The sequence below is a fragment of the Vicugna pacos genome, unplaced genomic scaffold (genome assembly GCF_048564905.1).
Source record: "Vicugna pacos unplaced genomic scaffold, VicPac4 scaffold_151, whole genome shotgun sequence".
Lineage (NCBI taxonomy): Eukaryota > Metazoa > Chordata > Mammalia > Artiodactyla > Camelidae > Vicugna > Vicugna pacos.
The window spans coordinates 63151-78552 of NW_027328831.1; the positions used below are offsets into that span (position 1 = coordinate 63151).

At 51.1% G+C, this 15402-nt stretch overlaps 1 protein-coding gene across 1 annotated transcript in view; it reads left to right on the forward strand.

Annotated features, from left to right (window-relative positions):
* The window catches only part of LOC140695133 (uncharacterized), a 74821-nt gene extending 60746 nt beyond the window's left edge, over positions 1–14075 (forward strand). Inside the window, exons 7-14 of the mRNA XM_072958030.1 lie at positions 6034–6211; positions 6410–6608; positions 8184–8300; positions 8720–8894; positions 9013–9094; positions 12329–12415; positions 12750–12909; positions 13790–14075. Coding sequence (XP_072814131.1) covers positions 6034–6211; positions 6410–6556 — 325 coding nt within the window. The 3' untranslated portion in view covers positions 6557–6608; positions 8184–8300; positions 8720–8894; ... (2 more) ...; positions 12750–12909; positions 13790–14075. The remainder of the gene's footprint in view (positions 1–6033; positions 6212–6409; positions 6609–8183; positions 8301–8719; positions 8895–9012; positions 9095–12328; positions 12416–12749; positions 12910–13789) is intronic.
* Positions 14076–15402: the final 1327 nt, after the last annotated feature.

A 15402-nucleotide genomic window follows, 5' to 3' on the forward strand; every position in this document is an offset into this window, starting at 1 on the left:
TCCAACTCCTCTAAGACCCTCCCTTCTCCAGATCCCTTCCTTCTCTCTGCTCATCCTGTCCATCTGTATCCCTCCAATTTTCCCGTCCTCTCCACCCGCTCCCATCTTCTCCCTCCCTCGCTGTCCCACCTTCTCTCACAGAACCCAGAGAGGATCGCTGGCCCTCCTGCGCATGCGCAGTCAGTGCCAAGTGGTCCGCTGGTTGGGAGCTCCATATCCGAGCCGGGGATCGGGCCCAAAGGCTTCTCAACTACATCGCCCGGTAGGCCTTTGGTTCCTGCCTGGGGTCGGGGCCTCTGACTGTGGAAGTGCAAGGTGGGGGGCTCCTGGGAAAGGGGTCAGGCGGCTGCGGGAGGGCGGTCCGCCTGTCACAGACCCCAAGGGCGCTAGTCAGCCCGTGTTCAGATGAATTGCTCAGGCCAGACCCCTCTGCCAGCGCCACCTGCCCCGGCGTCCCGGCCACAGTGTCCAGGGCCTGGTGTGCACCTGCCATCTCTCACCCAGCCGGGATCCCCTCAGTCCGCGGCTGGCGTCCCCTTCCCCTCTCCCTCCCGCTAGTCCTCTCCTCCCGGGCTTCCTCTTCTCGTCCGGCGGCCCGTCCCCGCCCCTGGGCGGGCTGTGTCCCGGGCGGGCGGGGTCTGCGGACCCGGACGGGGGCGGGCGCCTGGGACTGGGGCTGGGGCTGTCCTCCGAGCGAGGCTGCAGCCCGCGTCCCCCTCCCCGCTTTCCCTGCCCCGCGACCCCGGGGCTGCCCTGCTCTCCCTTTCCCGCTCCCTGAGGACCAGCTCTGTGGCGTGGGCGCTGCTACCTGGGCTGAAAGCCTCCGGCTCTAACGCCCAGCTTCTCCTGGTGGAGTCGGGAAAAGGGAGCGTCACTGCTAAGCGAGGTTCTGTCTCCCCCCTCCATGTTTCTGCCTCAGGTAAGTACCTTGAACACTTTCAGGTGTTATGATGGCGGTGCTTGTTGATGTCACGTGTTTTTATAGTGAGAGGGATTGCAGTGGTGAAAGCAGGGCTTGGTTCTGTTAAAAATGTGCTGAAGGCATGAGGCTGTGACATCCTCCTTCCTTCCCTCTCCCAGGGTGAAAGGAGTGATCCTCGATTTTCAAAAGATAGTTACAGTCCCTAACTAGCCCAGCCCAGCTATTGTGCGTTAACAGGAACAGCACCACCAGAGGCCTTGGAGACCCAGGGATATTGCAGTCCTAAAGTGCTCCTGGCAGAGTTTGGCTTGTTAAGGTTTTTTGTTTTTCTTAAATTGTGGGACAGACTGGTGTATAAACTGAAAAATAATTGTCAAGAAATAATTTTCATAGGACAGTTTTATTGTGATATAGTTCACAAACCATGAATTCCATCCATTTAAATGGTACAATTCAGCAGCTTTTTGCATATTCACAGTGGTGCACCCATTATTATTCCAGAACGTTTTCATCACTTCAGAAAGAGCAGTGGAAATGAATGACCTATCCACCCCTCCCAAGTGGTGGTTCTAAAGAAATTTCTTGGCTATTCCTGACCATAAATTAACTTGTTATATTCCAAGAAAAATCTGGTAGGAATTCTAACCAGAATTGAAATGAATCTGTCTATCAAAACAGGAAGAATTTATACCTTTATGGCATAAACTTCTTCTACCCATGAATATATCTGGGACCCTATCTTTTCATCTGACCAGAGCCTGGCCCATGTGAAGTTCTCACTACTTTTTGGGCTTGTGAATGATGAGATTCTATACATCGTTAGTTGCAACTGTAGCCTTTCACAGAAGAGAAAAGTAACCTCAGTGAAGCAAGTGACTCTCTGATGGTCAGAAAGAGTGACAGCCAGTGCTGGAGTGATCCAGTGGACTTGGTGTTTGCAGCTAGATTTCTCGACCACCTACAGTTAAGGGGATTAGAGAGTTCTTTTATTTTTTCTTAATGGCGTTGCATTTATTTTTACTTATTTTTTAAAATTATTTTTTATTTAAGTGTAGTCAATTTACAATGTTATTTTCAAGTGTGCAGCAGAGATTCAGTTATAAACATATGCATATGTATATATATATGTTTTAGATTGTTTTTAGTATAAATCACTACAAGAAATTGAATATAGTTCCCTGTGTTATATAGCAGGCCCTTGTCATTTATTTTATATTTACTAATTTGTATCTGTTAATCCCCCCTTTCCTGCCTGCTAAACACAGTTTGCATTCTATGTCCATGTGTCCATTACTAGGAGCACCGTTTTTCCTAGTAATATATGCTCTTTTGCTGCTTTCAGTTTCAGTAATTCCATCTTATCTGTGGGCGCTTTTCTTCTGGTGGCCTTAATGTGGTTTGCACACGTGGTAATAGAGATCTGTATTTGGGAGAACCCCAGGCCTCGTGTAGTCCCTGGTACAGAGTGCCCACTGAATTGATGCTTGAACTGGGAAAAAAGCACAGTAAATGTTGGAATTTCCACTATGGTTGAGAATTCTATAACCTCTTTTGACAAACTTAATATTGGCTGCACCCATTCTGGGTAATTTGGTGGAAATTCATGTTATGGTGGTGAAGAGACGGGGCCTTGTATGCTTCTTCTCTTTCTGTTTTCTAACACTCATTCTCCTGGGCCTTCCAGATCCTCCCCTAGAAGTGCCAGGTCTGGCTTGGTGCTGCACTGAGGCAATATTTGTTAATAAGGCCCTTTCCTCATCTCTTCTGAGCCTCCGGTTTTTTCTCTGCACAATGAGGGCTTAGACTAGATAACTACTTTTCAGTTTCTTTTAAAGCCATGTTTCCTTTGAGAAACAGAAAATGCAAATCTCTCCTCTCAAACCAACCCTTTAGATTTTGAAAAGTCCTCCAAGGAGTGACATAGCTCTTTGTGGAAAATGAATGTGATTGTGATTCCAGGTGACACAGAAAAGACTCTTCAGAGATTGATTGCAGGGAGAGGGCAGGAAAGGGGCAGTATGTCACACTTTCTAGTGTGAGCACTGGAGCAGGGGCTTGGATTTAAATACGGTGTCTGACGTGGCCTCTCTCTAATCTTGTAGAATGTGATAAACTTCTCTACCTCAGTTTCTTGATGTGTCAAGTTGGGGTGATAATATTTTAAGGCTTTTGTGAAACATTATGCACATAAGCCATTTGTGTATGGGTAGAAACAAGACCTGCTAGGGATTCAGGGATTTGTTTAAAAAAAAAAATCTTGTCCATAGCACTCTGTCTGTGTGTATTTAGTAGTTCCTGAAGGGTGAGGGTGAGTCTAAAGTCCATCGTGGGACAGGTGGCCCATGGTTCTCTGTGCCCATGAATGCCCCCTCCTCCCCAGTCCTCTTCCTCAGTCCAGGATGAAGTTCCCTAGTAGATTTACTCAGAGGTCTTGTGAAAATGGCTATTCATTTTATTGTTTCACCAAGAAGGGCTGCCATCATGACCTCAGCCCTCCCCGGCCGCCACACCAACCCGGATCCCACCCCGGTCCATGTCCACTGGCCCCGCCAACGGCGCTGCCGTACGTTTACCGTCTGTGAGACGCCGCCCCAGAAAGGATGTCGGCCGCCGACTGACGCGGCCAGAACTAGTGGCCCGGCCAAGCAAGCCGCCATCCCCAGCAGCAAACACCGCCATGGCCCCGGGCAGCTGCACACTTCCGGAGCCCGCTGCCTGCCCCAGAAGCGCACGCCAGCCCGCGAGGAGCGCGGCGTCTTTATCCATGGCAACGCCGCGGGGCCCTCCCCTAGCGCTTGCGTCTGCGTCCTCCCGAGGCTAGACGTGCAAGGGCAGAACTTTCGGAGCCAATGGGAGCAAGGGCGCGGCCAGGACGGGGGTGGGGGGAGGCTTATGGGGCAGCTGGGCGGGGCCGGGGCGGGCGGGGCCGCGCGGAGGTCCTCAGCTGCAGGTGGCACCGGCCGGAGGCTGGGGCAATGCTGCCAACAGTGGGCGCGGCGGCGGGGCAGCGGGGCGGGGGCACCCTCACCTGTCTGTGTGCGGGGCTCAGCCTGGGCTCCGCGGCCTCCGCTTGCACCGGAAGTGGACCCAGGCTACCTGTGGGCAAGATAGAGGACTGAGCCCAGGCAGGCACGTCTGGCCAGGTAGGGCACCTGAAGTGCAGATCCGCCAGGCCGGCTGCCGGCCTTGAATACGCGCTGCTAGGCAGTTTCCAAGAAGACGGGATCTGTCCCAAGAGGGGAGGTAGGGCAGGGTGCCAGATGCCTGGTTGGGTGCGGTCTTACAGGAGAGCCACGTTGAGAGGGTGCAGAGCAGCCCCTGTGTTGGCGGGGCTAGGAATTTGGGGTATAGGGTGGGGATGATGTGTGCCATTCCCTGTGGTCTCCCAAAGAACTCGCACCCCCAAGCAAAGGACCCTGCTCCCTCCACCCTTCACTGCATCCCCTGCCTTCCCCAGCACCACCGCCCCTGCCCCCGGAGTGTCCCATGACCTCTCCCCACACCAGGCACCGTCCCTGTTACAGGTACTTATCTCCTGGTGGTTCCAGCCCAAGGGTGGGGGCTGTATCTAACCAGTTAGGATGCCTGGAGCCTTTGTATGAAACCTCAGACTATAATGCAGGCGTGCACAGAGGCCCCTCAAACAGGATTCCCTGCATTCCCTCCCCACCACGCACCCACAGCGCAGCTGCCACACCAGGCCAAGCCTGCAGGAGGACCGCTGTTCCCTCTCCTCCTGTCCCTGATCAAGAGTGCACCGCCCACACTGCTGGGTATTTAGTGGGCCTTAGAAGAGCAGCTGGTATTTTCATGGACAAATATTTGCTCTTTTGGGAAGAGTTGAGTGCAAAGGGATGTAGGGTATGCCTTTTCTGTTGTCCTGGAACTGGTGACTAGGATGCAAACTTAAGTCAAAGCAGTTTTTAGAGAGAGCCGCAATATATCTTACCCAAAGATCACTGTTCCCCTACAAAGGCAACACCACCTGGCGGGTGGGGTCCTGGTCCCTCTTTCTGGAGGTTGGGCTTTGCACCCTCCAGCTGGGACAGAGCCCGAAACAGCTCTGAACACGCTCCAACAGGCTTTCCCAGCACAAACTGCCTTTATTTTGAATCTGGCTGAAGGAAGCAGCTGAGAAATCTGGGTAAATCTTCCTGGGTGTAACCATGCCTTTTGTGCTGAATGAAAGAGCGGCTCTCCACATGCTAACAGCTTAGAACTGAATGTGTGTCGAAGCCTTCATGCATGTAGCATGTTGGGAACAGCGTTTCATGGTGAGGGGAACTCTATAACTTACATGTGTATGGGGAAGCCCTCACTCCAACAGGGTTTTCCTGCACAAACTGCCTTTATTTCGAAATTGGCTCTTGCTGAGAAATCTTGGTAAGTGTTCTTAAGTGTAGCCATGCCCATTATGCAGGATGAAAGAGCGGCTCTACACTTTTTCACATCTCAGAAATGAATGTGTGTTGAAGCCGTCATTCATGTAGCGTGTTGGGAACACAGAATTTAGTGGTGAGAACTATGTAAATTACATGTCTATGATGAAGCACTCTCTCGAGCCGGGTATTCCAGTGCATACTGCCTTTATTTCGAAACTGGCTTCTCAGAAGCCTGTGGTCTCCACTGCAGGTCTGTCTCCAAACCCAGGGCCAGCATGGTAACTCTGCTCCCCCTGTCTATTCTGGAAGTTCTAGGTGTCCTCCATGGCCCTTCCACCATTATGTTTTTGGAAAACCCCGCAGATGGAATGGGCCTGAGAACAGGAGAGCTGGATGCCAGAAGCCACTGCCCAGTGTGAGGCTCCTGGGAGGGGCATCTCCTCTCCGTGGGCTCTGATCTAACCTCCCCTCTCCCCCACCCCCACCCCTCTCCTCCTGCATTTCCTGATTGATCCCTGGATAATGGTCCATACCAGGAATGACCTGGGAGAGGTTTTATGAGTCTTTAAGTGGAAAAAAAAAAGAAATCTTTAGACAAGTTACTGAAAGTAACTTCCAGCTTTACCGGGAAAGACCTCATTCCAATGTTTAAGGCTAGTTGACAGGGTGTCAAATTGCTTAACCACTCACATCTGAGCAAGTGCTACCTCTCTCTCCAGCTCCCCGCAGCATCCACCTGTGGCAACTTGGCCAAAAGAAGGCAAGAAAGCTCTTTCCCCTCGCCAGCACCAGCGTGGCTTTGGAGTCAGTGGAGGCTGAGAGAAAGAGCCCCGCCCTGAGGTTTGAGGGGCCTCCAGCCACAGCCAGAGGAGCGGGGGTTTTCAGAGTGGCCCAGCAGGGAAACCAGGCAAGGCCACCTGGCCCAAGTCTTCCCTGCCCAGAGAGCCCCATGAACTGCTTTGGGCCACACTCCCCGTTTGGGCCCCCTGCAAAAAGATACCACGGGAGCCACACCTGAGAAGGCAGAAGGACAGCCCTTTAGCCTGGGGTCCCAGCAGGTGTGTCCTGTGAGACCTGTGGCCACATAAGTTCCTTGTCTCTCCAGGTCACTGAAGGGACTGTGCTGGGCATCTTGGTGGTCAGGGACATGGGAACACCTCTAAACTCTGAAGAAGGACAGAGAGACTCTTCCTGGAAGCAAGGATTCCAGGGAGACACCTTGCCCAGAACTGGGGGACTGTGTCCTGAGTAGACCCCTGGGAGGCAATGTGGGGCTGTGGGGTCCTCTTCTGAGAAGGGAGCAGGTGAGTTTTCCGGGGGTGGGGTCCTGCTTTGTCCAGATATGTCCTTGTGTAAGACTCATTTACAAACACCTCCAAGTCCACCTAGGGGTGGCCCCAGAGGTGGGGGTAGAGGAGGAGAGTGAAGGGTGCAGACTTAGGGCCCCCTGAGCCACCCAGGGAGCCAAGGGTCAGTGGGAACATCTTGGGAGTCTAGTGCAGGGGTGGAGGACGAGCACTAAGAACATGCCAAGTCATGCAATAAAGTGACCCGTGACCACGAGACACAGGTGGCCGTACACCAAAAGAGGCAGATAGAAATTTAGACCCAGGATCTGAGAACCTTGAGAGGGGCTGGAGGGTCCCAGGAACCCTCAGGAACAGCTCTTCTAGGGGCACAGACATCCCAATACACACATTTCTCATGGAAGCTTTTTGGGGTGCAGAGTGAGTTACCAGGATCCTGAACTTAGTATGGAATCACGGTTCCTGGCAATAAATTGCTGTCATTTGTCCCTGGACATGCACAGGGGAGCTGACTGCTGTGGGGGTCACTGCAGGACTAGAATCTTCTGGTGTCTGCTCTGTGACCACAGAAACCCAGGGGGATTTCTCAACGGGAGAACCTGGAGACCATGCCTGCAAGGACCACCCTCATGGGATGGCTAAGGAGCTCGTGGTACCCAGGTCACCAAGTGACGAAGTTGTGAGGTTGCCTGGGGAGTCGTGGGGGCATGTAGATTTCTGAGGTCAGCACGTGGGCCCAGCACTGCTGGATGGTCTGCACAAAGAGGGGCCTGCCCTCCTGATGATGGCTCTTAACACCTGCAGGGAAACTGCTCCCAGGGCTCCTGGAGGTCCATATTGAGAGTGTCCTGCCAGCCTTGTGGGGTCACCTTCCCCTGATGCAGAAGCAGACCTCTCTCCCTTGAGGCCCAGGGGACACCTGGCTCAGGTGCCACCTGTGTGCCCTGGACACGCAGAGCCCCAGAGCTCTGGCACAGCCTGGGGTGTGGTGGTGTCCGGGCAAGAAAGGCCCTGGGAAGGGGGTCATTCAAGGGCAGAGGCCACTCTGCAGGGATGCTGGACCTGGCAGCAATGCACTGCTTCAGTACTCCCTTGGGTTGGGTCTCCAACCTGTGGGATGGAAGGGCCACTCCTTCCTGTGTTGCAGTCGGGGGAACTAGATCCATCGTCAAGGTCAGCCCTGAAAATGGAGGCTGCGCTACCTCCATTCCTGGAAAGAAAATCAGTCCCCTCCAGTCCAGGTGATTCAGAAAGTCATTCAGCAATGTTCGGGGCCCCCACTTTAGGCTTTGAATTAGAGCTGAGCGGCTTAGGAGGCCAGATCCCTGACCGTGGCTCCAGGAGCAGGTTTTCTGCTGGGGGACAGGATCCTCACAAACACCTGTGTCTTTGTGGGACACTCCCCTCTGACAAGCTGGGAGGCAGGGTGCAGTTGTGGGAAATCGTGTTTACATGAGCAGAGGGCCACCATGTGGTGGGGGCACAGGAGACTGTGAGAATGAGTCCCACAGCCTTTCTGGAATCAAAAAACTGGCAAATGTGAAAAAGTGCATAATTTGTTTTATTGAACAGGCTGCTTATGTACGTTTGGAGGACCAGGTTCAATGACTCAGCATCCCTCCAGGACAATAGCCTCAAGAGAAGAACAGACAGAGCAGGAGGAGATCTGGGGTTTCTCCCAGGAATGAGGTGGAACAGGGATTTCTGCAGATTTGCAAGGAGTCCCCGACCACTGAGCATGGGGTTACAGCCCCACGAGACCCCTGTCATGTTTGGCTTGGGCTCTGGTTCTGGCCTGCTCATGTATTCTTCCAGCAGAGTTCCAGAAACTCAGAGGGTGGACTTAGAGGGGCTGCGTTTGGAACCTAGTGAGGAGTTGGAGGGTCCTTTATATTGAGTCCCTTCATCCTAATCACCGTAGCTGAAGCCCAACACCCCCCAGGCCCCCATGGTTGCCGTGGAGGGAGAACAAGCCTGGCAGGCGACCTAGGGGTCCCACTACTGTGTCCTTCCCTTGTCTTCGTTCCCTTTCAACCCGGAAGGTGTGATTGTCTCGTGTCATGGTGGCCTCCACAATGTCCCTCCCAGTAATCTCTCTTCTCCATCAGGTGGGGTTCCCAACCCCGCTCAGCCTTCTCTGCATGGATGCTGAAGGACCAGGCCCACCTGAAGTTCTGAGCTCGAGCAGTAAGGTGGAAACAAAGAAACCAATGGAAAAAAGAAGCAAGTGATTGTGGCAAAGCTCCCCACCACAGAGAAGCTGCCCTGAGTGGAAGGGAGAGTGTGGGCATGCCCGTTTGTTTCCTATCTCCCAGTGCTCTTAGCTTTCTTATTGCCTACCTGCATGGTTACAACAAAATGATCTGCAAAACTGAAAATATTTACTCTCTTGCTTTTACAGAAAAGGCTGGCCAGCCTCTGGTCCGGTACCAGGCAAGAGATTGGAGTTCCTTTCCAGTTTGGAAACATCTTGGCAGGCCCAGGTTTGCAAAGGTCTTTAAGAGTAGTTACGGAGTTTTGCTTTTAAACTTTTTTACGGCTGTATATACTTGTGAGATGTGGTTGTGATGTATAATTCTGAGCCGGGATTTTCTCAAACTGTTTCTCACTTCTTATACCAGACATTCCTAAATTCCAAGTGGAACTGCATATTAAGGAAGCCATGGAATTTAGCAAAAGGATACAGATCTCATTTCCTTTTAAGCATCGGTGTACCTCCATCATGGCAGTATTTGTTATGTGTTATTGATAGGGGAACTAAGTAGTAAACAGATTAATAGAAAATAGGGGATTTTAGGTACACAGGTTCATCTTTTCAACATTGTTTGTAATATTTGCAGTTTAAGATGACCATTCCTGAGAAACAGGCAGCCTCTTAGAATGAAATAGCATTTCCTCTGAACCATAATTAATTTTTATTTTGTAGACAGCAGGAAGGGTAATAACACGTCACACATTTGGGGACGTCAAAGAGAAAATGTAACTTTCTGGGAGCTCACTCCCCCGCCTCCCCCTGCCCTTTTTACTGTCCCATTCTCCCTGGAAGGCTCTTTCTTATCTTCTGCTCATGGCTCCAGTAACTCTTTCTTCCTCCTTGTTCCTCAGCTGGTAAGGTTAGTTTTCTACTTTGAACAAGCAAACAAGCCAACAGAAGAGAAATTTCACAAGCAACTCCCAGCACATCCGCTCGCCTTCTGATGTCTGTGACCTCACTCTCGGTGCCCCACCGCTTATTAAAAGTGGCATCGAAAGCCAGTTCCTCCAAAAGTCCCCGAGGCCCCATCCCTCCCATCTTCTCTGGGTTGTCACTCCCAAAACCATCCTCTCTTTCACTGCCTCATCTATTTTGTTCTCCTGCTAGTTGGCACCATCAGTATATAAACGTCCATCCTCTTAAACCAACAGCACTCCTTGACCCTAATTCACCCCCACCAATTGCCACCCTGTGTCTTTGCAGCAAATCTTTAAGGAGTTGTTTAAACTCACTGTCTGCATCTTCTCTTGAGCCATCCCCTTTTACACCCATTCTGGCTTTTCGCCTGATCCCTCGCTCTATGGAAACTGCCCTGTCAAGGCCATCAGTGACCCCATGTTGCTAAATATAGTGGTCAATTTTGACTCCTCATCATGCTTGGCCCCTCGGCAGCATTTGACCCAGCTCTTCCATCCCTCCTACCCCGTGTTCCTGCTTCACTCAACCCCCAGCCCATCTCTCTGTCTGTTTCTGCTTTTGGCCTGCTGGCTGGTCCTTTGCCAATGTCTCCTGTTTTTTCCAAACATATACTGTGGGTGTTCCCCAGGGTGGGTTCCTGGGCCTCTCCTCTCTCTCTCTGCTATTCCTTTGGTGGAAGCAACCCAGCCTTGGAAATTGGCATGCCATCAATTTCTCGATTTCTCCAAAATTCCCTGATTTCCCCTTTCCATCTGAGCCTTTATCCCTGAGACTCACATCACATTCTTTTCCTTTCATTCATCTTGCTTTCACATTCATACATATGTTCTACTATGAAATTACTTTTCCAAATTTTGAATCAGTACATATATATCATGTAAAATGCTCAAATATGTATTATTTCCACTAAGATGCTAATTCTACCTTAGAACATTTCTGCACTTCTGTATTTATGTGAATAAAGCGAATAGTATTTCTACAAGCCTCATAGTTAAACACTGTTAGTTTGGGGCTATTATGTAACATGAAATAATGGTACATCAACATAGTCGTTTTTCATTTATTTTTATGTAACACCGAGATGAGGTTTTTGCCCTGAAGACTGGTTTTATTGAAATTTTACCTACGTTACGGACAGTCAGTTTATGTGAAAGCCCTCATTTCTCCCCTTTTTGATATATGCTCCATTTGGCTATATATAACATATAACTTGGCATGAAACAAAATTCCCAAATCATTCACATAATACAATTAATATGTTTAATTATATTTTTTAAATGTTAAAAAGAAAAAGAAAACAGATTCCTCTACCTATTAGGCACTTCTGTGGCAATATGTAACACACCCCTTAACCATGACATTGAAGAACTGAGCTGATACCAGCCCCTTTCCACCTGCTCAGCCCCACCTTTTCCCATCCCCTTTCCCATCCGGAGAGGACATCCCTCCCATTGTCCAGGCCCAGATGTTGGAACCATGTCCTTTCTCTCTCTTTCTTTTACACTCACAGACAGCAAATCCAGCTTGTTAGAAAATTCTGGATATTCTGTCTTAATTAAATACCTGCTCTCTGCTCCCCGCCCTCCTAAGAGCCACCTTCAGCCTTTCCTGGATACCAATAGCCTTCTGTTTCCATCTTTGCTTTCCTACAATCTCTCATCCACACAGAGTCAGAGGGAGCCTGTAAAAACATACATTGGGGGTGGTGGGTGTTGCTCAGTGGTAGGGCGCATGCTTAGCATGCTTGAGATCCTGGGTTCAATCACCAGCACATTCATTAAAATAAATAAATTACTTCCCCCCAAAAAACACAAACACAAAAGCATAAGTTGGACTACATCACCCCTCCCCTCAAAACTCACTAAACGGGTCACCATGTCATTAGGAGCCAAAGTCGTCACAAAGGCCTCAGGACCCGGCGTGCTCTGCCTCTCTGCCCACACTCTCCCCCTCACTCTGGGGGCCTCTGGCTCCGGCTCTTCCTTCTTCCTCCGGATCTATTCTGCTTCAAGTTCATTACTCCGTGAGATCTGCCAGGATTGCCTTATTCTCTCCTGCCTGCCTCCCACCCCACCGCCATCACCCGAGTTTGCTCATATCACTCTTTTTTAAAAATTTATCCAAACTCTTGCTACCCCAACATGCTGCCTGTTTCCTCTGCTAAAATTCTGAGCCCCCAGTGATGGGGAGTCATGTCTATTTTGTTGACTGATAAAGCCCGAGAGCCTTGGGAACGGTCTAGTTAGGAGATTCCCGTATGTAGTAGGAGCTTATACACATTTGCTGAATGAATGTAGATGCCCTGGTCCAATCCGATGGAGCACTTCTGTGACGTGCTCAAAGAATAACTCTCCTTTCCACCTGAGAGGGGGTGACAACTTCCCTGCTGATTAAAGGCAAGAACTTTTTGCTTTATGCTGTTAACCTTAGGCGGGGAGACTGGGGGATCTTCATATATATTTTTAAATTTGGTTCACTCTGCACTTGGTCTTTGGTCTCTGTATAATTTTGAGAAACTCTTTATAAGTGATCATTCTTTGATCAGATTGAACAGGTTCCAGGGGGAAGGACCAAGCCTGTCCCATCAGCCATCCTATGTGTCTTGTCCTGGGACCCAGTGGATGCTCAGCATGTAAGTGAACCGACAGGAGTGAGTGAAGAGATGGGAGCATCTCATTATTGTGGCGGATCTCTGTCCAATGCCTTGAGATTTGGGGAAGGGTTTACGAGTGCAGAAGGGAGAGGTCAGGTCCTCTGTGCTTTTCCTGAGTGCCCTGGCCTTACCCATTCCCCCAGCCCCCTCTGGGCAGCCAAGCCAAGGAGCTGGGCCACCAGGGGTTGTGCTGATCAATAATCCACCTTCACCCCAATTCCGGGGGTAGGTACACATGGTTGTAGACACTGGAGTCAGGTCCTTGGAGGAATTCCTCACCGAACTATGTTTTGGACCTTTTATTTTTCTCTAGAACCTCCAGCTGAAGAAGATTGTCTTAGACACATGAAAGTTGAGGACACCTTCTGTCCCCTCGCAACCCAGGTGGGCCTGGGAGTCTGCTTTTTCTATAGCCGATGGGCTCGTGTTGATTTGGGCATCCCTGTGCCTGAATTCCTGCAGTACACTCGGTGGTAAGGATGGGGGTGCCTGGCAGGGAGGGAAGCGGGTTGGGAGACTGTACAGCTGGGCTGATGTTAACCTGGGGTGAGCGGGAGCTTGCTGATGCATGGCATCTCGGGGCAGGGAACTCTCCACACTCAAGAGGGGTTCCCACTCCCGCAGGGTCCCTTTGATCAGGGTGCTGGGCTGTCAGGGGACCACAGGGGTCCCAGTGAGGATTAGGGTGCCTTCAGGCAATGGGAAGTGTGGGGTCCAGTGGCAATTGAATTAACTGTGCACCCAAACCCAGCCCCCACCTCTTTCAGCCTGTTTCCTAATCTGCAAAACTGGAATGTTTTTAAACATCTTACGGGGTCATTGATGGGCTGGGACAGACTACACAGTCAGGAGCTGGAATTCTTCTGTCCCCTGATTGTTTGCCTTCTTTCTGACTATTTGCTCTCACAAGCTCAGTCTCTCTGTCTCTCGCTCTTTCACTTCTAAGTTTCTCTCATGCTCTGGTTTCATTTGATTTCCAACCACCGCCCCTCCCCTCCGCCAAACTCCAGATGAGTGAACTTGATTTCTATGTGTCAGTTCCAAATTCCCAGGAAAGATGCTCTGTCACCCTCTGGATCTTCTGTCCAACCCATGAGTTGTGGCCAGATGAGCGAGTCCCTCTGGGACCAGCAGAGGGTCTCTGCCCAGCCCCCAGCCACCACTGTGGGAGCACATAGCTCTCCATGGAGGAAGTACTGGCTGTGACCTTGTGTCACTAAGTGTGAATTTATGTCTTCTCTTGAACCACCTTCATCCTCCTAAACAAAGATGAAAATTAAACACTCCCGGGATTTGTGTCATGGAACACTCAGGGTGGGGGCTAATGGGGCTGGAATTTCTGCTGTATTTAAGGGGCTACAGTGAATCCCCAACGAGAGCCTGCAAAGGGAACAGCACCAGCCCCACCCGGCACTTAGGGCGCTGAGTCTGCGTGACGTTGAGCCAGGCTTCTGACCACAGCTCAGGGGTCTGGTCTGACCAGTTAGCCTTTGAAACCAACCAGCTTTGGATTCCTCAATCCCACCCTGAGGTTTTACCTGAACCATCAGCTTCTGTATCTCTGAAGACAGATGCTGAGGACCCTTCACGTAAGCCGTTCGCACAGCCCTGTTCAGGCCTTTGTGCTGCACGGTCTGCCCGGCGAGCTGACCGAGGTTGGTATTTTACTGATGTTAGAAGTAGTCTGGTTTCCCGATGTACTGTTTCACTGAACAAGCAACAGAAGCCACTTCTCGCTGATAAAAGCAGAAAAGGGACATAATGAAAAGATACTGGGAGGGTGTGTGGAGTGGCCAGGACCGGAGCCAACCCAGGAGCTGTAGGAGGTGTTAGGGAGCCCCAGGCACCAGGCTGGGAGGGGTGCTACCGGGCCCCCTGCCACCCCAGAAGGGACCCCCCTCCACCCGACCCTCCACCTCACTCACTGCAGGTTCATGTCCCGGCAGGGCCAGGTCACACTGAAGCCACCAGCACACACCTCAGTTGGGGAGCTGGCCCCGTCTGAGCTGCGGGCGTGCCTGGTGTGGGGAGAGGCCCAGTTAGAGGAAGGCAGTTCTCCTACTGTTCCGAGTTAAGGTGCAAGTCAGTGCCCATCACTCAGGAGAGCCAGGCTGGACGGACCTCATTGTGGTGACTAGGCTGTCTGAGTTCACTTATTACTTTCTACGTTTGAAGGCCCTGGAGGGAGAAAAAGTGAAGGTTCTAGTACTTATTTTGTGTTTCCCACGTACCAGGTGTGGTAAACAAGCCACTTCAGACAAGGCCCGGAGCAACCACGTAAATAGGCCACGGAGCAAGTCGTGCAGTCAGGCCTCTGTGGTCCCGAAACCCGTGTCCCCATCGGCTCCATAGTTACCAGTGGAAACTAGGGGGATTTATGGGACTGTGTGCTCCTGTGAGGGCTGGGATATGTGTGTTTAAGTCCACATCTTCAGAAACTCGGCTAGAACCACAGCCACTGATTGCACGGTGGCAGAGGAAGGGAGGATTCCAGCCTCTGGTCCAGCTCGTGTGGAGCTCAGAAGTTCTTCCTCCTGTCCTGAAAATAACACCAAATCTGAGGGAGCTGCAAACCCACTGCTCTTCTTAGATCCCAGAAGACTGAGGGGGAAAGCTGCTTCCAACCCAGAGAGGTTGCAAAGGGAACAGCGGGCAGGCTTGGAGAGTCACAGCTCCCAAGGCAGAACCTGCTTTTGTAAGAACCCTGGGGGCAGGCAGATTTAACAGGTCCCTGAGGCCAGCAGGAGGCTCAGTGTGGGGAAATCAGAGTGTGACAACTCCAGGGGGCCAGTCAGAGGGGCCCCATGCTCTTTTTCATGTATTTTACATCCAGGACCGTGTCCTGTTCTCAGAATGAAGGTCAGAGGATAACTCCTCATGCTTCCTGCCTGGAGAGGAGAAAATAACTGTATTGAAATACACCCAGAACATTCTGTTTCATTGGGGGAAGTTGTTTTTTGTTTGTT